Source organism: Salarias fasciatus, chromosome 19, assembly GCF_902148845.1.
Source record: "Salarias fasciatus chromosome 19, fSalaFa1.1, whole genome shotgun sequence".
NCBI classification, from domain to species: Eukaryota; Metazoa; Chordata; class Actinopteri; order Blenniiformes; family Blenniidae; genus Salarias; species Salarias fasciatus.
The window spans coordinates 11,818,299-11,839,150 of record NC_043763.1 but is presented as its reverse complement, the minus strand read 5'-3'; the positions used below and the strand labels follow the sequence as shown (position 1 = coordinate 11,839,150).

The 20,852-nt window shown below is 47.2% G+C and overlaps 2 protein-coding genes across 3 annotated transcripts in view; one reads left to right on the top strand and one right to left on the bottom strand.

The window, feature by feature from the left end:
• uggt1 (UDP-glucose glycoprotein glucosyltransferase 1) overlaps nt 1-11,819 on the top strand; it is a 29,107-nt gene extending 17,288 nt beyond the window's left edge. The window contains exons 18-40 of the mRNA XM_030116923.1: nt 576-740; nt 947-1,067; nt 1,614-1,712; nt 2,423-2,517; nt 3,345-3,551; nt 3,686-3,817; nt 3,956-4,086; nt 4,232-4,327; nt 4,509-4,611; nt 4,706-4,785; nt 7,416-7,605; nt 8,032-8,190; nt 8,292-8,377; nt 8,486-8,570; nt 9,079-9,167; nt 9,415-9,519; nt 9,608-9,692; nt 9,779-9,961; nt 10,042-10,202; nt 10,283-10,397; nt 10,576-10,692; nt 11,260-11,404; nt 11,551-11,819. Coding sequence (XP_029972783.1) covers nt 576-740; nt 947-1,067; nt 1,614-1,712; nt 2,423-2,517; nt 3,345-3,551; nt 3,686-3,817; nt 3,956-4,086; nt 4,232-4,327; nt 4,509-4,611; nt 4,706-4,785; nt 7,416-7,605; nt 8,032-8,190; nt 8,292-8,377; nt 8,486-8,570; nt 9,079-9,167; nt 9,415-9,519; nt 9,608-9,692; nt 9,779-9,961; nt 10,042-10,202; nt 10,283-10,397; nt 10,576-10,692; nt 11,260-11,404; nt 11,551-11,570 — 2,769 coding nt within the window. The 3' untranslated portion in view covers nt 11,571-11,819. The remainder of the gene's footprint in view (nt 1-575; nt 741-946; nt 1,068-1,613; nt 1,713-2,422; nt 2,518-3,344; nt 3,552-3,685; nt 3,818-3,955; nt 4,087-4,231; nt 4,328-4,508; nt 4,612-4,705; nt 4,786-7,415; nt 7,606-8,031; nt 8,191-8,291; nt 8,378-8,485; nt 8,571-9,078; nt 9,168-9,414; nt 9,520-9,607; nt 9,693-9,778; nt 9,962-10,041; nt 10,203-10,282; nt 10,398-10,575; nt 10,693-11,259; nt 11,405-11,550) is intronic.
• A 751-nt stretch (nt 11,820-12,570) lies between these two features.
• On the bottom strand, nt 12,571-20,465 carry LOC115406415 (transcription factor Sp3-like). 2 transcript variants are annotated; one of them, XM_030116439.1, is made up of 9 exons: nt 20,324-20,465; nt 19,903-20,000; nt 18,004-18,234; nt 17,326-17,916; nt 15,062-15,265; nt 14,783-14,987; nt 14,511-14,700; nt 14,227-14,423; nt 12,571-14,098 (listed from the first exon to the last, which is right to left on the bottom strand). In XM_030116439.1, the coding sequence occupies exons 1-9, from the start codon at nt 20,328-20,330 to the stop codon at nt 13,845-13,847; spliced, it is 1,977 nt and encodes a 658-aa protein (XP_029972299.1). In that variant the 5' UTR covers nt 20,331-20,465; the 3' UTR covers nt 12,571-13,844. The 2 variants fall into 2 exon arrangements, with proteins under 2 accessions (XP_029972299.1, XP_029972300.1); XM_030116440.1 differs by having other exon boundaries at nt 20,284-20,460.
• Between the last annotated feature and the right edge of the window lie 387 nt (nt 20,466-20,852).

Sequence of the window (20,852 nt, the reverse complement as noted above, 5' to 3'; positions counted from 1 at the left end):
TGCTCGCTGTTGAAGTCTGTCTCTACATTATTGATGTTTATTCCGAGTGTGCATCATGCATTAGTAAGATGGAGCTTGTCTTGGTCTTGTACTGATCGTATGAGGTGAAACACGGTAAATGAGCGAGGAGATTTCAAAGGTTTCTGAGGTCAAGCAGTTTAAAAAGAAATGTCATTTTGAACACGCCAAGGGAAAAAAAAATTGAACAAATTGAGAACGGTGTGTGAACCATCTGACCTTCTTCACGTACGTTTCTGGTTATTGTCATTCAGAGTGAAACACACAACTCTGTGTGTTACTTCCCACCGTTCATGTTGCTCCAGAAAGATTGATGACCCTGGATATTTCCATATTTGTATTTATCAGAAAACAGACTGTTACATGAGCCTGATGGTTCAGCTACGTCCTTTTATAATCACATTTTCATTTCATTGTTGTAGAAAAAAAATATCTTCTCATTGATTTTTGAATCTTAAGTGCTCTGAAAAGACTGATGGTGGCGTATAAATAGAGCTGAATCGAACTGACAAATCCAAACTAAGTCAGACCATGTCTATTCCTGTCGTCTCCCACAGGAGGGACGGGCGTACTACGAGCAGACCGGGGTGGGCCCCCTGCCCGTCGTCATGTATAACGGAATACCGTTCCAGCGCGAGCACCTCGACCCGGACGAGCTGGAGACGGTCACCATGCAGAAGATCCTGGAGACCACCTCCTTCTACCAGAGAGCCGTTTACCTGGTCAGTAAACTCAGTATGGACACACACACACACACACACACACACACACACACACACACACACACACACACACACACACACACACACACACACACACACACACACACACACACACACACACACACACACACACATCGCCATCTGTCATTTCAGCCAAATGCCTTTGGTCTTTGACGTCCTGGGTTTGTGTTTTGGTGGCTCCTCAGGGCGAGCTGGCCACGGACCACGACGTGGTGGACTTCATCATGAACCAGCCCAACGTCGTCCCCCGCATCAACTCCCGGGTCCTGTCCACCAGCAGGACCTACCTGGACCTGTCCGACACCAGTGAGTACCGTACCGGTTCTAACTCGTGAGCAGTAACATGTCTGACATGCAGCCCACGGGCCACAACCACCAAGGATGACGCTGCTATATGTGTGTAAAATATATTTAAAAAAGAAAAGGAAATTGCTTTTTTTTTTTTTTCCCTAAAATTGTTCACTTCATCATTCAGAGACAAAGAGCTGAACTGATGGCAGCGATACTTAACGCAGACAGTCAGAAGGACTTTATTAATCTGTTCAGCAACAAGACAACACAGAATAAAGGATCAAAGTCAGCATGTAAAATTAAGAAATGACAGATGCAGCGGGACAAACTAAATACTTTATTGTTAGATAAATCGCTTTAGCATATTTCAGCTCTTAGTGGAAATGGGTCTGATTGCAAATCACATATTTAAATTTGAAGGATTGCAGCTCAGTTTTAAAACTTTTACTCACTTTTCATTGTTGAGTTTATTTGTAGGTAAATATACTAGAAGTCCAGACATTTTGATAATATTCAGCGAGCATCTGATTAAATTTGCTCTTTGTTTTTTTACCTCTTCAGACAACCACTTCATAGACGACTACGCTCGCTTCTCGACCCTGGACACCAAGGAGAAGAGCACGGCTGTGGCCAACAGCATGAACTACATGACCAAGAAAGGTGCGAGTCGGCCGGCGGCGGCGGCGCTGCTTTCATGACAGGAGCGAAGTCTGTCTGTCTGTGGAGGTTGCTTCTCGCTGTTTTTGAAGATAACTTCACCATCTTCAGGCCTGAGCTCCTCATGTTCTCTCCTTCTGTCCTCTTCCTCCTCCTCCTCCTCCTTCTTCTTCCTCGTACTCATGCGTTTTTAAACCCTCCCTACATCAGGGATGACCGCCACCAACCGGCATGGTAATCACCTTTTTACTCCACGTTTTATTCCCTCAGCTCCTCCTCCTCCTCCTCCTCCTCCTCCTCATCACTTCATTTTTTTTTCTCCTGCTATAACCGCATTGCTGGCAGCGTTTCGACGTGTTTGTGAATCCGCCGCCACTCCTCCATCTGTGTTGCATTTCGCAGTGGATACAAATGACTAATCATGTGCATGTGATAATTGTGTTGCAGGGTCTAAGTATAGAAACTAAAATGTGTTTTACCTAACTGCTCACTACGTTCAAACATTGTTTTTTTCCAAAGCATGACAGTAGCAGTAGCTGCATGGAAGGGAAAGGAGAAGGACAGAAACTTTGAAGCAAACTTTTAATTTTTCAGAATTATATATTAATTTCCAGATAGATTTCTTTTTTTTCTTTTTTTTTCTAAATAAATATTTTAAAGCTAAAGCGATGAGTCTCTTTCATCTGAATCAGTTGTTCTTCTTGGGTTTGCAGACGACGGCTACATCCGTCCTGTGACTTTCTGGGTGGTGGGAGACTTCGACAGGCCCTCCGGACGCCAGCTCCTCTACGATGCCATCAGACACATGGTACACACACGCCGCCTCGTCGAAAAGCTTTCTAGCTTTTCTTAGGGGTTTTTTTCGAATGTTTATGAAAGTATTTGTTCATTTTGTTTTCCTGGTATTTTTGGATTTACACACACAGAGGCGATGATTATGCTGAAAGAGATGTTTGCTGACAACTCATTTTGTTTAGAAGTTTCTGCACCAACCCAAGAAATAATGTCAGCCCCCAATGAAACCACAAGTTGACATTTTAACAGAAACGTGTTGCAGTTATCAATGTGACATTACACTGGCAGTACAGATCAGTTGAGCTCAGTTTGAAGTACTTCTTTTTTTTTTTTTTTTTTTTAATTTTGTCATTTTCTAACTTGATTCGTCACCTTCGTAAATGTCAGGTAAAAGTCCGGCGCATTAGCAGGTCCAGTCCACTGATCAATCTCCCCGCAGAGTTTTGACAAACACACTCTGGGTCTGGTTTTCAAGTAGTCTTCTCGGTGTCTTTTTTCCAGAATCAGAAGGACTTATAGTCGGAAATGTCAAGATATTGTGTCCGAATATAAAAGCAAGGCCTAAAAGGCAACATAAAGCCAATATTTTTTTTTCCATAATCTCTAAATCAAAATCTCCAGTTTTGCTCCTTTTTTTTAATCAGCTTTACTAAACATTTGCTGGTGAAACGGTGCATAACATCTGTATCATTGAACAATATACTGTATAATGAATATTCCTTCCTCATATGCACAAAAGGAGGTAAACTCTCCTGTCAAATATAAATAGATTTGAATTATTAATGAGTGCAAATGCGTATTTGAGCGAGACGTTGTATAACATGAACTTTTCCCCAACAGAAAACCAGCAACAACGTCCGTCTGGGGATGATCAACAACCCGTCGGAGAGTCCGTCCTCCGAGACGAGCCGCGTGACGAGGGCGATCTGGGCCGCCATGCAGACGCAGACGGCCAACAACGCCAAAAACTTCATCACCAAGATGTCGAAGGAGGAGACGGCGACGGCCCTGGAGAAGGGAGACAACGTGGCGGACTTTGCCGTCGGGGTGAGGGGCCTCGCAGGATCGTCGCTCCGGAGACATTTTCACTGTCAGGCGGTGAAACGCCTCCACTTCCTCATGATTTCCTCCCAATGTCTGCTTCAGTCAGCTGCCTACAAGTGGGTCTGCTCTCCCTTCAGGGAATGGATCTGTCGCTCTTCAAAAGCGCCTATGAGGGGCCCAAATTTGACTTCCTGCTCTCCCACGCCGCGTACTGCCGAGACGTGCTCAAGCTGAAGAGAGGACAGAGAGCGGTGATCAGCAACGGGAGAGTGAGTCACAGCCTCGCTTCTCAGCGTTTCACTGGACTTTGAAACTTCCACCGAAGCGAAACGGCTTCATGAGCAAATATAGAGGACATGTTCCCACCTTCACTTGCAGAGGATCATGGGGTATTTTTTTTTCTCCAGATCATCGGTCCGCTGGAGGAGGAGGAGGTGTTTAACCAGGACGACTTCCTGCTTCTGGAGAACATCATCCTGAAGACGTCCGGAGAGCGCATCAGAGGCAAAGTGCAGCAGTTTGGGATTGAGGAGGACAGGTACTTTACCTTCATCTCACCACTCTCTCCTTTTTATATATATTTTTTTTCCTTCTTCATGCATCTGCAGCTACTTTGCAGGTGAATTTCTCCTCCTTTTCCGACTGAGCCGAGTATTTCTGAGTTAACTCCGAGTTCCTTTCAGGGCCAGCGACCTTGTGATGAAGGTGGACGCTCTGCTCTCCTCGCAGCCCAAAGGCGAGGCCCGGGTGGAATACGGCTTTGCAGATGACCGCCACAGGTACAAGCTGTAATACTTGCACATAATTTAGAGAAGCAAGTGAGGAATGGCTAAAAAGTCAGTTTCCTTGGAGGCGTTTTTCAAAAAGCATGTAACTGCATTTATATCCATTTGAAAATGTAGTACTAAATGCACGTCTGACTTGGGGAATTTGGCTACAGTTGCAGTTTTTTGTTTGCAGTGCTGTGAAGATCCGTCCCAGGGAAGGCGACGTGTACTTCGACGTGGTTGCCGTGGTGGATCCGGTCACCAGGGACGCTCAGAAACTCGCTCCGCTCCTATTGGTAGGCTCGCCACGGCGTCTCATCAGATCCGGTGAGACGGTCGCTCGGCCTCACCTCTCGCCGTCGCCTCCTCCGTCTCCTCTCGCCACCGCAGGTCCTGAAGCAGCTGGTGAACGTCAACCTGCGGGTGTTCATGAACTGCCAGTCCAAGCTGTCGGAAATGCCTCTGAAGAGGTGAGCGGACGCTCGTTTACGTTTTACTCTCAGGCGCTCCAGTAAACTCTGAAACCTATGATTCACAGTCTCAGTTTCTTTTATGTTTTAAATCATATTATAGATGTATTGAAAACATCATCGCATGGTTACGTTCAGATGTTTTGAATACAAAACTAAAAACCTTGTTTGCATTAATCAGCGACAGAGAGTCGTCCTGCTGCAGGAAACAAAACTTTCTCATGCAAATTAGTTTCAAACTGTTCCGAGTCTTTATTTTTTATTTTTTATTTTTTACTCTTTGTAACTTTTGGGCATATCCAGAGTCGTCTCTGAGCTGGAAGCAGTTTGCAGAAGTTGTAGAGATGCAAACTTCATGATCGTTAAAGCATTCATCTCTGTCACTTTTGGACTTAGCAGTTTAGGATCCGGAGCGACGTCGGCTCAGCTCTCAGCCCACAGCGAAACGCAACACGAGCACATTTTAAATGATTTCACACTGCAAAAAAAAAAGAGAGAGCAGGGACATTTTACTTAAAAATGGCAAAATGATCTGCGAACTTAAACTCGGCTATCATCTCAATCAAAGTAGGGACGTTTGTTTTTATGCAATTAAAATATTTTGTCGTCATACATCAACGTGATGAAATTGAGCTAAATTTAGTTTGTTTTTCTTGAAAAAATACAGTAGTAACACACTGGGTGTTTGAGAGGTTGGTTAAACTTCACATCCTGTACCAGTGTAGCATAAAAAGGTTGATTACTGTTAATTTGAAATAAACAAACGGAAAAACAAAAATCAAAGTTTTTATTGTTAGAAAAGTGGAATTGTTATAAATACAGCATGTGTACAGACATGCTTATTGCTTATATGTATTTATGGAAGTTAAACTAATCCCTTCACATCAGTCACATTTATGTCATTTCAGTTGAATTTACTACATTTTTGTGGATGATGGGGAACATTTTCATTCATTTTGTGATAAAACCTCTGTTGACCATGTTTAATTTAAATATCACTGAAATTCATAAAACTTTGCTCATTTAATGTGCGTACAGACAGCAAAAAAAGAGTTTTAAAATTAAAAAAACAAACTTTATTTTAATGTTTCTTTTCGGGTTTTTTTTCCTTCATTTTAGTCAATGTTCCTGATTTCAAACGTTGATAAATATGATCTGAAATTACTTTCTGGCTTTCTGATCTCACTGTCAAACACGCTTGTCAGACCGTCATTACATTTCCATCTGGAGCATTTTGTCGTCTTTGTTCAGTTTATATATGGAAAACTGTCAGCAGCTGCAGTCTCTCAAGCAGCCACTCACACTTTTTTCCATTTAGCACATAAATTGTTCTTTTTTTTTTCCTGTCATTTCTTGTGATTCCAGTAAAATATCATCAGTGGGTGTCGGGGACATAAAATACTAAAATTCAATTCTCATCGTTCCAGTTTCCTCTGAGCTGCAGACGCAAGTTTTCTTTCACCACATTGCCATCTAGTGGATGCAATTCACACGCCGAAGGCCAAACAGCAGTTTGTTAAAAAATATTAAACCAGTTACGTCACATTTTTGCCATTAAAGCTGCAAAATGGATCGAAATCAATCAGTTGATACTTTTCTTTTTATCTCTTTGGGTATTTAATATTGAAGTACAGTGTGTGGAACAGCATAATTTCAGGACATGCTAGAGCTTTAAACTTTCTACTCCGTCAAACTAAATTCATGTTTAAAAAAAAATGAAAAGAAAAGAAAACCATCCGAGTGTCAAACAGCCACATGTCCCGAAAAGATGCTTCAAAAAACAGACTCTAACTTTAAGTGTCAATAAAACAAATCTCATCTCTGATCACAGTAGTTTAACGTCAGTCTTATTATTGTAATGAGATAATCGGCAAAAGAAAAAGCAGCATCAGAATTACACATAAACCACAGCTAAAGGGGTTTTTTCATTGAGAGAAAACTCAGATTTTGTTTTACAACATAATCTTTCAGCGACTGCAGCACCATCTGAAATGCTGACTTCAGGACATTTCAACCCAGAATTCCATTTTTTCCCTCATTTTCTCTCCTTTCAAGACATTTCATTGGAGGAATTTTCTCTATTTATTTCGCACTTATTTGAATGATTTCATCGTGGTAGAGAAACATCTTCTGTAGTTGAATCTTTCAGGCTGCAGATGCCTCACTTTCCGCCGTGTATCTCCCCCCCCCCCCCCCCCTCCTCTGTGCGTCGTGAGCAGCAGCGATACTCGTGGCACATTCAGCTCTGGAGTGAGACGAACGCTAATGTCTGAAAACAGCCATAAAGGGACGCTCGCACACACGCGCCGCCCGGCGCCTGCGGGGCTTTCTGCTGCAGCGCCCGGCCTCTGGGTGCACTTTGTGTTTGTTGTGAATGTGCGCAGCGCCGCCCGCCTCACCGCCGCATCAGATCGCTGTGCTTACGCTGCTTATGTTGTTCTTGATACTCTCTCTCTCTCCTGTCATCATATTTTACTCTCGCTCTATTTGTTTCTGTGTGTTTACCAGAAAAAAAAAAACGGATTCCTCCGAGGTGTAACCTACTCGCCAATAAATCTCAGCTGCGGTTACAGAACTTTAGCTTTTTTTTCGGTGCGTCTTCTGACAGACTCTGCTGTTTTCTTTTCTAGTTTTTACCGCTACGTGCTGGAGCCGGAGGTGGCGTTCCAGGCCGACGGCAGCTTCTCTCCGGGGCCGCTGGCCAAGTTCCTGGACATGCCCCAGTCTCCGCTCTTCACCCTGAACCTGAACACCCCCGAGAGCTGGATGGTGGAGTCGGTGCGCACCCGCTACGACCTGGACAACATCTACCTGCAGGAGGTAACGCCGCTTCACAGACGCTGTATGAGTGGGTTCTGGAAATAGCGGCCGCCGCTCCAACGATGATTTGTGTTCTCTGAAGAGAGGATTTCTCTGCGCTCCTGGTCGAGATTAGCCACACTTTGCCTGAGAGAAGCTGCGCATTTTTCACAGACAGCTGAAGGTTGAGCTCAGCCTCGGCAGCCCCAGAAGGTTTTACTCTCTAATTAGCGTCAGAACGCTCGGTGTTCAACTTTTTCATTGCAGTTTCTTGTTTTTGCGGTGAGTCTCAAGAGAAGTGATCTCTATTTGGATTTCCTTTAGCGGAGCAGAGATTTTAGAGTTTTTCCTCTCCTGAATGAAGAAGTTTAACTATTTTTAGCTGGAGTGTGTGTGTGTGTGTGTGTGTCAGCGGCTCGACTAAAAGCTGTGTGTCCGTGCTTCCAGGTGGAGAACATCGTGGCGGCGGAGTACGAGCTGGAGCACCTGCTGCTGGAGGGCCACTGCTTCGACGTCAGCTCCGGCCAGCCGCCGCGGGGCCTCCAGTTCACCCTGGGGACGGCCTCCGAGCCCGTCATGGTGGACACCATCGTCATGGCCAATTTAGTGAGTCGTCGATTCGAAGAACGCAAAATAAAATTTTCTTAGTGCTTTCCTGCTTGTTAGTCTTGAGTTATCTGCTCCTCCTCCTCTGCTCTGCTCTGCAGGGTTACTTCCAGCTCAAGGCCAACCCCGGCGCCTGGATCCTGAAGCTGAGGAAAGGACGCTCCGACGAGATCTACAAGATTTACAGGTGAGGCCGCTGGGGAGATCGGTGCTTAAAGTCCGACGCCGCTCGGCAAACTCCTCAGAAACTGCGTTTTAATGTTTTCTTTATGATTCTCTGCGTCTTCCTTCGCAGCCACGACGGCACGGACTCCCCCGCGGACTCGGACGACATCGTCGTGGTGCTGAACAATTTCAAGAGCCGGATCATTAAAGTCAAGGTCGGTCCGGCCGGAGCTCAGCAGTTAGCCGCTTTTAGTTTTTATCTGCAGATAAATCCCGAATGGAGACAGACTGAGGAAAAACACCTCGACTGCTCCACTCTTCGTGTTTCTCATAAATTTGGATGAGGCTCCGGTCTCTGTCTCTGCAGTTAGCTGATAAATTTCAGTTAGAACCATACATTCAACTTTAGCGTCTGTCGCCGCGGCGCCGCGCCGAGCGTTTAAAATGACGGATGGATGTTCGTGCCGGTAATTCGACCACATGAAGACGCATTGAGACGCCGTGTCTCTCACATGTGTGTCACTGGAAAAAAACTCCAGAACGGATTGATCCAGGAGAAAATCCAGTCAGAGTTGATGCAGACTGATGTTGCCAGTTCGGTGCTTTCATTCATAAAATACAGCAGAAAGTGTTTCACAAGGAACAAAGGAAGGATTTTCTCTAATCATCCAGCAATTAAATGTTCTGAAAATATTTATTGTCTTCGACTCGTTTGTCCATCAGGTCCAGAAGAAGCCGGACAAGTTCAACGAGGAGCTGCTGAGTGACGGGACGGAGGACAACGACACCGGCTTCTGGAAGTCTTTAGCCAGGTTCACCTCAGATTTCAAGTTTTTTAAACATTTTTCTTCTTTTAGAACCAGAGGAGTTTAACTGTGAGCTGATGATTGAACATGTAAAGTGTTTCATTTCCCGTCTCTCTTTCAATCTGTTATGTGAAGACTGCTGCGGTCACTGAGCCGAATAAAATCTGTTCTTCATGATTATTTTGTGGGATTTTCAGATTTACGAGCTGTCATGTAGTGACTTCTTCTGTTTTTTTTCTGTTCTTTCATTCAGAGGATTCACAGGCGGAGGGAAAGCAGAGGAGCCGAAGCAGGACAAGGACGACGTGATCAACATCTTCTCGGTGGCGTCGGGTCACCTGTACGAGCGGTTTCTCAGGTGAGCGCCGGCGGAAAACGTCTCTCCCTCTCGTGTGAACACAGCCCTCACTGATCCCTGTGTGTCTCGGTTCCTCCTCCGATCTCAGGATTATGATGCTGTCGGTTCTGAAAAACACCAAAACTCCCGTCAAGTTCTGGTTCCTCAAGAACTACCTGTCCCCGACCTTCAAGGTGAAGAAAGAGGCGGCGGAGGGGAAACGGGACGGCGGGGCGTTTGTGTGGCGTTCTGCCGTCCTGACGGCTCTGTCTCCTCTCAGGAGTTCATCCCCCGCATGGCCAGAGAGTACGGCTTCCAGTACGAGCTGGTCCAGTACAAGTGGCCGCGCTGGCTGCACCAGCAGACGGAGAAGCAGAGGATCATCTGGGGCTACAAGATCCTCTTCCTGGACGTGCTCTTCCCCCTCGCCGTCGACAAGATCCTGTTTGTGGACGCCGACCAGGTTCGCTCATCCACAGCCCGAGTCGCTTCACCGGTGTTCGGTTATAAATTCCTCACGCTCGATTCTGCCGTCGCCCGCAGATCGTGCGCACAGACCTGAAGGAGCTGCGGGACTTCGACCTGGAGGGGGCGCCGTACGGCTACACGCCGTTCTGCGAGAGCCGCCGGGAGATGGACGGCTACCGCTTCTGGAAGTCGGGCTACTGGGCGAGCCACCTGGCGGGACGCAAGTACCACATCAGGTAGCCGCGGCGTGGCGAACGGCGCCGAACGCTCACAAACCGACGCTGCCGGCTTTGACCCTTTCCCTCCGTGTGCGCAGCGCTCTGTACGTGGTCGACCTGAAGAAGTTCAGGAAAATAGCAGCAGGAGATCGACTCAGAGGACAGTACCAGGGGCTCAGCCAGGACCCCAACAGCCTGTCCAACCTGGACCAGGTGCACACACACACACACACACACACACACACACACACACACACACACACACACACACACACACACACACACACACCACCACAGCTTTGAGTTTTATTGCCAGACTTTCCTTCTTGAGTTTCTTCATCCGTTAATTCGTTTTTTTGTTTTGTTTTGTTGTTTTGTCTTGTTCCTTCAGGATCTTCCCAACAACATGATCCACCAGGTGCCCATAAAGTCCCTCCCTCAGGAGTGGCTCTGGTGTGAGACCTGGTGTGACGACAGCTCCAAGAAGAGCGCCAAGACCATAGACCTGGTAAATACAAACTGTGTGTGTGTGTGTGGGTGTTTGTGTGTGTTTGTTTGTGTGTCCTATCAAAACTTTTTCAGATGTGAGTGAAAAGGATAAGTATTTTTTGTTGCAGTACCTCTTAATAACCACAAGAGGGCGGATGTGTGTTTTGCCACATGCCTGTGTTTGTGTGTCCATGGGGAAGTGGCAGCAGTGAACAAGATAAACAAATTGTACAAAGAAGAGTTGATGTTCTGTTATTCACACTTTTACACATTTTGAAAAAGTATTTTTAAAAAAAAAAAAAGTACAGCTCTGATCGAATATACTATTTTCTACTCAACTTTTACAAAACGTGTATTTTTCTGCACAGGAAGTGACTTAATTTCTTATCCTGCAAAACAAAAAAGGAAAGTTGTCGAATGAACAAGCTGAGCTTGTTGTAAGAAGCTAAACAAGTCTTTCTAAATGCTTTCAGCTCCTGTCGTTGGTTAAACAGCAGCTTTAACTGTTTCCGCTGAGCTTCCTGAAGGTTTCATCAACACGCTGAAGGAGTCTGATCATCTCATCATGTCCTCTCTCTCATGTCAGTGTAACAACCCGATGACCAAGGAGCCCAAGCTGCAGGCCGCCGTGAGGATCGTGTCCGAGTGGACCGACTACGACCAGGAGATCAAGCGTCTGCAGACCCGGGTGCAGGACGAAGTGAGCCACACAGCGACAAGGACCAGCACAGGTGTGGCACGCCTCCCTGAAGCTCTGTTTATACATTTACTGATACCTGAGTTAAAATGTGCGTTTGTTTGTGTGTGTGTGTGTGTGTGTGTGTGTGTGTGTGTGTGTGTGTGTGTGTGTGTGTGTGTGTGTGTGTGTGTGTGTCAGACGGCCACACAGAGCTGTGAGGATCCGCCGGGACGAGGAAGAGACGCCCTCTCCGCCCGGGACCGACGGCGTCCGTCCTGCTGTCCATCTGTTTTCTAGGTTTCTGTCTGTGTGGGAGCAAATAATGAGAATGTATTTTTGTGAAGCGAGTCTTGATTATAAATTGTACGGATTTCCCAGAGATGGACTTGAGTCTGTTAGTTTGCACTGATCGGGGTTCTGGTTCTGGTTCTGGTCCTGGTTCTGGCTGTGGTTTAAAGCACAAAGCGAAAAGACGAGGCGAGATCAGTCACCCTGCTGACCCCCCTGCTGGTCGTTTTCTCCTTCGTCTTCTGGTGGTTTCGGGGACTTTCTCTCTCTCAGTGGAGATCTGGGAACATTTTACATAATTCAAGAAAACACGAGGAAAAAGTCAGTCTGCAGTTTTGTCCCGGTTCCTCCACGAAGCAGCAGATGGGAGTGTGTGTGTCTTTCTGCCCACAGGCAGAGGATTTTCTGTTTCTTGTAACGTCCATGGGTTTGTCAATTTTTTTCTAATTTCAACTCTTTTTTTTTTGTAAAATTTTAAACAATTCCCTCAATAAAGAAACGATCCAGTGTCCACTCTGTGTTTTCCACTGATGCTTCTATACAAGTTTGGTTTGTACAACTAAAAATTGTTACGTTTTTTTAACACTGACAACACACAGGTTTCCTGTGTGTTGTCAGTGTCAAAAAAAAGTAACAATTTTACTTACGGTTACAAACTTCTAGTCCAAATTCACAGAAGCGGCGTTTTTCCGATCACTCCCCCAAACGCCGTCCAGGTTTTTGGAAGGTTTCAGACTTTTATTGTGATCCATTTGAAAAAAGGTTTTACAAAAGTAACATTCAATTTTTTACACCAATTCATTAAAAAAATCACTTAAAATAAAGGTTTCCGATACAACAAAAAAAATTCAAGGTAACTAAGTAATGGCTTTCTATAAACAAGGTGAAAATAATATACAAGTAAAAATGAACGCTAACAGACATGAGGACGAACCGAGGAGGGGGCGGTTAGACGACGATTCAAATTAAAACACACAATGGCATGATTGTTTTTTTTTTTTCCTGTTTCTTGGGGGACCATCTGGCCAAAATTACCAACAGAGCAGTTCTTATTGCAAAAATGAATCCCGCATAATCTGGAGTCCAACTGGAATGTTGAATGACAGAAAAGCCTTCCTCCTCCTCCTCCTCCTCCTCCAGGGGAGCCGCTGATTTGTTGCATCCGTTTTTCTCGATTACCGTCATGTGGCTTTGATTCAGACGACGCCCGGATCGACAAAGAACAAAAAAAAAAACAAAACAGAATTTACACCAAAAAAAAAAAAAAAACAGAAACCAAGGCTAAAAGGAGAAGAAGACATGAGTTTTTAAACGTGGGCGAGCAGCGGACGGCGTGCTCGTGAGGACAAGATGGGACATTCTGCTCAGAGTGATCGGAGGCTGGAAGAAGTTGCAGCTTGCATCTTTATCCCCCCCCACCCCTCGACTTCAGATCCGCTTGTCTGGAGGCTCCGCCCACGGCGGCGTGCGGCGCCAGCGACGGGTGAAACTGTTTGAGGAGGCGGCAGTCGTACCGTCGGCACGGAGACGGGAGCAGCCGCCATGATTCCCAAAAAAAAAAAAAATAACGACAAACCCGTTCGTTCCTGTGACGAGCTCCGGGGCCTTTCCTTCCCAGTCTGAGCCGCTGACGGAAGAGGGGAGGGGGAAAAAAAAAACCAAAACAAAACAAAACAGGAAAAACGCTGCTCCGTTTCGTCTGAACTGTCCCAGAGAGGTTCGACCGCTTCCTTCCAGAAAAATCTCCTCCTCCATTCACAAACACAGTTATCTCCATTACAGTTACACCTTCTGCAAAGCTTAAAAAACACATGCACCTCCAGCATTTTATACAAGAGTATTATACAAAATAAGGCATTTCATTGTGTTGTCGTGTGGATGTTAATGCATGTCGGTGTGTGTGTGTGTGTGTGTACGTGTGTGTGTGTGTGTGCGTGTCTATTTACGAGTGTGTACATAGCAACCACATTTTAATGTTATTTCATTTTGCCCGCCTATAAAAAGACTGCAAAAAACAAAACGTAAAGTCAAGATAACTCTTACTTAAAATATATATATTTGTCATATATATTTACGTATATATTCATATGTAAAAAATAAAACAAAAAACCAAAATTAAAAAAAAAATAATAATAAGGTAAGAGAGGGGAAGAGAAAAGCCCAAGAGGTCCCTGTGATTGGCCAGTTCTCGGAGCGGCGCGCGCTCACTCCATCACCTCGCCGGGCGCCACGGTGACCAGCTGCAGCGGGATCTCCTGATTGGCTACGAGGTCGTGGGTGGTGGTGGTCTGCAGGATGAGCGTGGTGCCGTCGGCGGTGATGACGGTGTCGGTGGTGGGCGGGGACGTGGAGGAGGCCACCACGCCCTTTTTGTTCTGGTGAGTCTTTATGTGCTTGGCCAGGTGGTCGCTGCGCATGAACCTCTTGGAGCACTCCATGCACACGAACTTCTTCTCGCCTGCGCGGGGGAGGGGGAGGGGGGGGGGGGGGGGGGGGGGGGGGGGGGACGAGAGCGGAGCGTGAGGCGAAAGCAGGACTTTACAATCCTGACGTTTGTCTCGGTGCCCTCCGGCGGGCCGGTCTGACCTGTGTGTGTCCTCCGGTGTCTCTGCAGCTCGTCGCTCCGGGTGAACCTCTTCCCGCAGAACATCCAGTTGCAGACGAAGGGCCTCTCGCCGCTGTGCCAGCGCAGGTGAGCCCGCAGGTGCGACGTCTTGCCGTACACTTTCCCGCAGCCGACGATGTGGCAGATGTGCTGCTTCTTCTTGCCCATGCCCGAACCCCTAACCCAGCGGAAACGAGGGGGAGTGAGCAGGCGGGAGGGTGAAGCAAGGTGTGTGAGTATGTGTGTGTGTGTGTCAGACACTCGCCTTCCTCCAGACTCCTTGCAGTTGGGGCACGTGCACGCCACTCTGCGGAGCCGCTTGCCCTCGCCGCTCGGCGTCTCCAGGTCCTCGTCTCCGATCTGGACGCGCAGGTTGTTGAGGTCGCTGGGGTTGAGCGTGGAGTCGCCGCTCAGCTGCCACTCCTCCGAGTCGGGCTCCTCTTTGATCTGAATGCCTGGAGGGAGGAGCGTGCCGAGGTCAGAGGTCGACCACAAAGGATCTGGGATGTGTGTGTGTGTGTGTGTGTGTGTTCATACCACACGGGCTTCCTGTGTCGTCTCCCTGCGTGTAATGAACTCCGGCCTGGGTGACGGAGTTGACCGTGACCGTCTGCAGGTTGGGGAGGCTGACCTGGCCGGTCTGGCCGATGGGGAGCGTCTGGACGGGGGCCAGGGTCAGCTGCTGCGCCTGGCCCTGGCCCTGGGGCAGCTGCAGCCCCTGGAGCGACTGGACACCCTGAACCTGGGGGAGAAACGGGATTACCGTCGTCGTCTGAAAGACGCCACGCCGGCCAGACGAACGGGCGAGACGCTCACCTGGAAGGTCTGCCACTGGATCTGCCCCGTGGCCGTGACGGTCTGCGCCTGGATCAGGAAGGTCCCCGGGTTGACCAGCTGCACGCTCTGCAGGGTCTGACCCGCCGCTGCGTTCAGGTCCTGGCCCGGCGCCACCTGGGCCTGGCCGTCCCCCGACAGCTGCAGGATGGGCTGCGAGATGGTGGTGGCGTTGGAGGCCGACACCTGCAGGACGGCGACAGGAGCGACAGGCGAGTTCGTCTTTACTTTTGGCCACGAAGGGGAAACAACGTGTCCACGGAGCAGCACGTCGCATGAAGAGATGCGCTCCGAAAGCCGAGGCCAATAAAAATCCAGCGCTTTAACTGAACGAGAGAGGAGAGGAGCTCGGGGAGCGGCTCTGGCGTTTGTGGCTTTTTGCTCCCTTCAGGCCGTCGTGGCAAGACGAGATCTCCGATAGCATCAAATCAGAGCAGAGCAGAGCAGACTACAGACTGACGGACACAGCTGAGACCGGATCCTTCACAGAACATCAATCAGGCCGGATCATTAAACAGATATCAGAGATTAAAATTAGACACAACCATCAATCCCTACCATGCAGCTCGAAAATGTTCCAACTGGTATCAACTGTTTTTTTTTTTTTCATTTTTTTTTTAACACCAAGTGTTATGAACTGTTTATATTGTGACTGGAATGATATAAATAAACCTGAAATAAAATAAAAACCTAATAACATGAATAAAACTAAACTATTTAAGTGAGCACTAAATGCTTCTAACATGGGATAAACAGCGCCGTTGCGTTGCGTTTCAGCTGTTTTCTTCCACAGCAGATCATCTCCGTGCAGGTCTGACCGGATTACCCTGAGCATTTGTGGGTCAGAGGTCACACCCCGGGCCCACAGCAGTGGGAATTGAACCAGCAAACTTGTAGTTATGAGCTTTGCTCTCTAACCTCTTGGAACAAAACCACTGTTTTCGAAGAAGCAGCAATTTCTTTCTACACTAGTTTCAAAGACTGACCACATTTTACACTCAGACCACGTGTTGTGTAAACCACACAGAAATCAGACAAGATGTTCAGAACTCTGCAACTGACAGCATTCATATAGGCAATCATCAATCTGTTGGATTTTAATAATTATTGTAACATAAAAACACTGATTTTGTGCTAAAATGCATCTGTTTTTGATTCCATGTTGGGAAATTAATTTAAAAAAAAAAAAGGGCTGTCAGGATTCTTTTCTTAGCACTTCGTCCAAAACATGAGTCATTTTGTACTGACTGATTTGATTTGCAAAATATTCAGGCTGGCAGTTTTCAGCCCATAACGTAATGCATTCATCAGTTCAAACAATCAGTCCAATCAGATTCACTTAAATTCACACGATCTATTCTACGCTCAAAGGTATCGGCTGAATCTAAATTGATTGTCGAAACTGCAGCATCGTCAGTTAGCGACTGATTTCTTACCAGAGAGTCTTGATTGGGAATCGAACAGAGAAAGAATTTCCTGTTTGACCTTGTTGGATTTTCTTTCAAAATAAAGTGACGTGTCGACTAACTTAATACAATGATTACGCTCAAAATCCAGTTTTAAAACGGATTTAAAGCCCTGACCGTAATTATGCAATAATCGCGATATTATATATTAAAGTCTGCCCTACATTAATTAACTGCGATTAACTTTGCAGACAATATATGGATCCTGTAAAGCAGCTGTAGACGCTTCAGCTCTTTGATTTATCGAGCTTCAAGATGCTGGGAAAGTTTACGTGGTTGCTGTTGTGTCAAACCGCAAAAAGTGACTCTAAAAACAGCAAATCTGAACAATGGTCACTTGTCACAGACAGAGCTTCAGGCGCATGGAGAACAAAACCTTTGGGAGCTCTTCTGCTGGTCCATCAAGGACCGATTACAGGGTTTTTCTGTGCTGGAATAACATGTTGAGCTTCGTACGACATTTCAATGATGGAAACAGTTTCAGGAAATTTAAAATACAGCAGAGTCCTGCAGAATATAATGACGCTAGTTTTACCATCAGGAGTTTGTCATTCTCGTCCCAGCTCAGGCTTTAGTCAAGAATAACAACAGATAAAGGATTTGAAGTCGGTTTGGACTGTTATAGTACAAATCTGCATATTTTATAGAGAAGCTCAAAAGCTGGATTTTATTTTTCACTCCTTTGCATCATCATTTGGACTAACACTGTGTGACGGAGCGTGCAAAGATACAATAAAAGAAACGTCATTATTGAAAGTCTAAAAAAAGAGAGAGTCTGACCTGGATCTGCTGCAGGTGATTGTGGGAGTTGTAGTTTTCCGACGACGAGGGGTCGGAGACGCCTGCGGACACGGCGGTGGCCTGGGTGAGAACGCCGGTGCCGTCGATGGTCTCGGGCAGCTGTGAGGAGTCGGATGAGGAAGTAGTGGTGGTTGGCACGTAGAGCTCCTGGTTGGCGTTGGGGTCGCTCACTGTGACCAGCGACTGCTTGGCACCGCCGTCCTGGCCCTGGCTCTCCAGCGCCTGGCCGCCCATGATCAGCTGGCCCTCGGGCGTCACGCCCGTCGCGATGGGTACCGTCTGAGCGCCGGTGAGGCCTAACGACTCCAGGTTTATTGGGACGAAGGTTATGTTCCCCGGCAGGCCCACGGTCCCGGTGTACGCCGAGCCGCCGGCCAGCGACACGCCCTGGATGGACTGGACCTGCCCCGCCTGCGTGAGGAGGTCCGTGGTCGTCGTCGAAGCGCCGCTGATCCCGATCGTTCCCTGGCTGCCGTCCTGGAGGAGCTGGATCTGCCCCGAGCCGTCGTCCAGTCCCTGTGTTGAGAATCCTGCAATTGTCCCGTCTGCATTTTGGATTTGGGGGATGACCTGGAAGACAGGGTGACGCCTTCAAACACAATCCTCACTTGGAGTGATGGACATTCTATACGAAATGTTGCGTTTCATTCTTCTTACCTGATACTGAATGCCTGACACTCCATTGGCTGCAGCCTCAGTCCCAGACGCTGTAACGTAGATGGGCTGGCTGGGAAGGTTCCCGATGGGGAGCACGTACTGCCCATTGGACGTGACAATCCCCGAGTTTGGAATGTGAACGACTCCTTGGTCCTCCTTCCCGGTGGAGACTGGAGTTAACACCTCCCAGCGGTCCGTGCCCGTCAGCTGAATGGCCGACATGTCTGTCGTCTGCGAGGACAATCAGCGCTAATTAACAAGGGCAGATCACACCTCTACCAGGAGACAGCAATTCACCCTGTGCTTGGATGAAAGGGAAAGGAAGCGAGCTGCCTGGCTATTGTCTGCAAAGCTGTCATTGAGCTGATTTATCAAACGCCCACCCACTGAGAAACTTCTACACAGGCAGAAAAAGAGAACAGAACAAGTTAAGCTGTGGAAGACATCAAAAGACGGAGACTTGCCAAAGTGAAGCTTTTTATGACGGCATAGACAGTCAGGATTGTGTGTGTGTTTCATTAGGATGAAGCACTGCATGTATGTGCGCACAGTAACGCAAACACACGTAAACCCGGGTTGCAAAGGAGAACAGAAGTTAATCCATTCATCTTTTATACCCGCATTATCCACGTTACGGTCACTAGGGCAGGAGGACGTCCCAGATAGCAGGGTGCAGGTCGAACACAGGGCTAATATCCAGACACACTCACAGGTCAGTCTCACAAGTTAACCAAACAATGCAACACGGGAGCTCCATGCAAAAAGACTGTAAGGTGAGAGTGCAAATCTCCACACCAGCAAACCGCCATAAGCATGAAAACAGATATCCGGAAGCAGATGATGATTACAGAGGATTACCTGTGCAGGTTAGACCCTCAAACACTGAGTGGAATCGGTTTCAGTCTCTATGATTTTAGCATAAAATGAAGCAGAAATAAACGATAAAGCAGTGGAGAATACTGTCCTCACAGCGAGATGGTCCCCGGTTCAAGTTTGAAGTAAATGTGTTCATTTGACCTGCGATGGACCAGCAACTTGTCCAGAGCGCACCCTGACTAGTGAGCAGAGATCGGCCCCAGAGCCCCACTTTGCATCTCACTTTTTATACAGGTTTTGTTAAGTAGTAATGATTTTCACATAAAAGATGAATATAGATGTACACATCAGTTCACCTACAAAGGGTTAAAATTTCCTTGATGATGATATGCTGGATTTGAGGCACCATAACAACACGATCCCTATCATTTAAAGGTCAGAATGAAGTATATAATTGTGCAAGAACTCCACCTTAAAATTGTCATAATTGAACCAACCTGCCACCAAACACTATAAATAAAACAATGAGCTGCACATCAGGGCAGACATTTAACGCGGGCTTTAAGGAAGTGTTTGTGAAAGCCGGGCCTAATTATCCTCTGCCGGGGCGGATCGAGAACAGATCTGTGATTTAGTGAAGGGTGTTAAAACGCAGATCGTGACAGAACGAACAAACGATCAAACATCCAGAGGACATGCAGCCAGCGGCACGCCGAGCAGATAACAGGCTGGGAGCTGGGTGTGGGGGATGGGTGGCTATTACAACACACAATTGAACGCCACTTGTTCCGATTATGTGCACTATATTCTGCTACAAGTATCGCAACTCGTGCATCCTCCGACCCAAGACACACCGGCTATCTTCCAGCCAGCCGACCCGAGTGACTGCCTTCAGTGTCCTACCCACTATGGGCGGGTTTTACGGGGGTGAAGTGGGTGGCCGTTATTGAGGGGAACACAGGAAGTGTACGGCTTTCACCCCATGCCATCAAAATGTTAAAACGTGTGAACTTCATGCTCTCAAAATCACAACCAAGAACTCGAAAGCGAGCGAGAAAGACGAGCTGTGAAATGCGGGGATACCTGTGTCTCCGCGGCGCCGCCGGCTTGCAGAAACTCGCTTTGACTGCTGTCCACGTCCGCGGACGCCATTTCTCCTTGTTTCAGAGGCTGCTCTGGCGCTAGCAGGGAGAGAGGGGGAAACTCAGCAAAACTCTGTAATCTTCAACTCCTGCCTGCCAGAAAAGCTCGCAAAGCATCCCCACTCTCCAGTCCGAAAGGAGCCGAATGTGAAATTCAACTTTGCGGCGGAGATTGTCGGGCTGTTCGGGCTCAGATCGACTGTTTACTTTGTGAACTCCGCGGCTAGCCAGCTAGCTCGGTCAGCTAACCATATCGAGCTAGTTAGCAGCGGAGCAAAGATAAAAAGACGCAGCTCGCCTCGCTGTAGCTCCACAAACTCACCGAGTAGTCGCGCGCTTCGATGCCCTAAATGTTTACGTACCAGTCATAGCGTGATTGGTAGTAATCGGGAAGATTATCGGATCAACTGAACTCCGAACATGATTATTTTATCAAAGGCGGGCTAGTGTTGATCGGTGAATTCGGGTCGATTTTTTTCTATTTTGATTGACGGTGCGGGAAACACAAAGAGGCGGGACTAACGCGCTTTTGCCGACCAATTTGCATCACATTACAGGAAGTCCCGCCCTTCTTCTCTAAGACGATTGGCCAATCGGGGCGCTGCTGAGCTGTGATTGGGTCACGGCGACGCCAATCGGATTTTTTAGCAGCGCATTGTGCTTCCTGTTTGTTGAAGGAATGCAGCTGTCGAAATCCCAACAGAATTACCTGGAAAAAAAGGCGCATTTTCTGTTAAAATTACTCACTGAATATTGGCCGGAATAATGACATAACACGACGATGTATGTGTCTTTGTTGCTGGGTTGATTTCGTGTGTCTTTTGCGATCATTTTACACGTAATACGCCTGTCTTTGACCGCCTTAAGTTTTGAGTTCTTAGTCACTGTTCC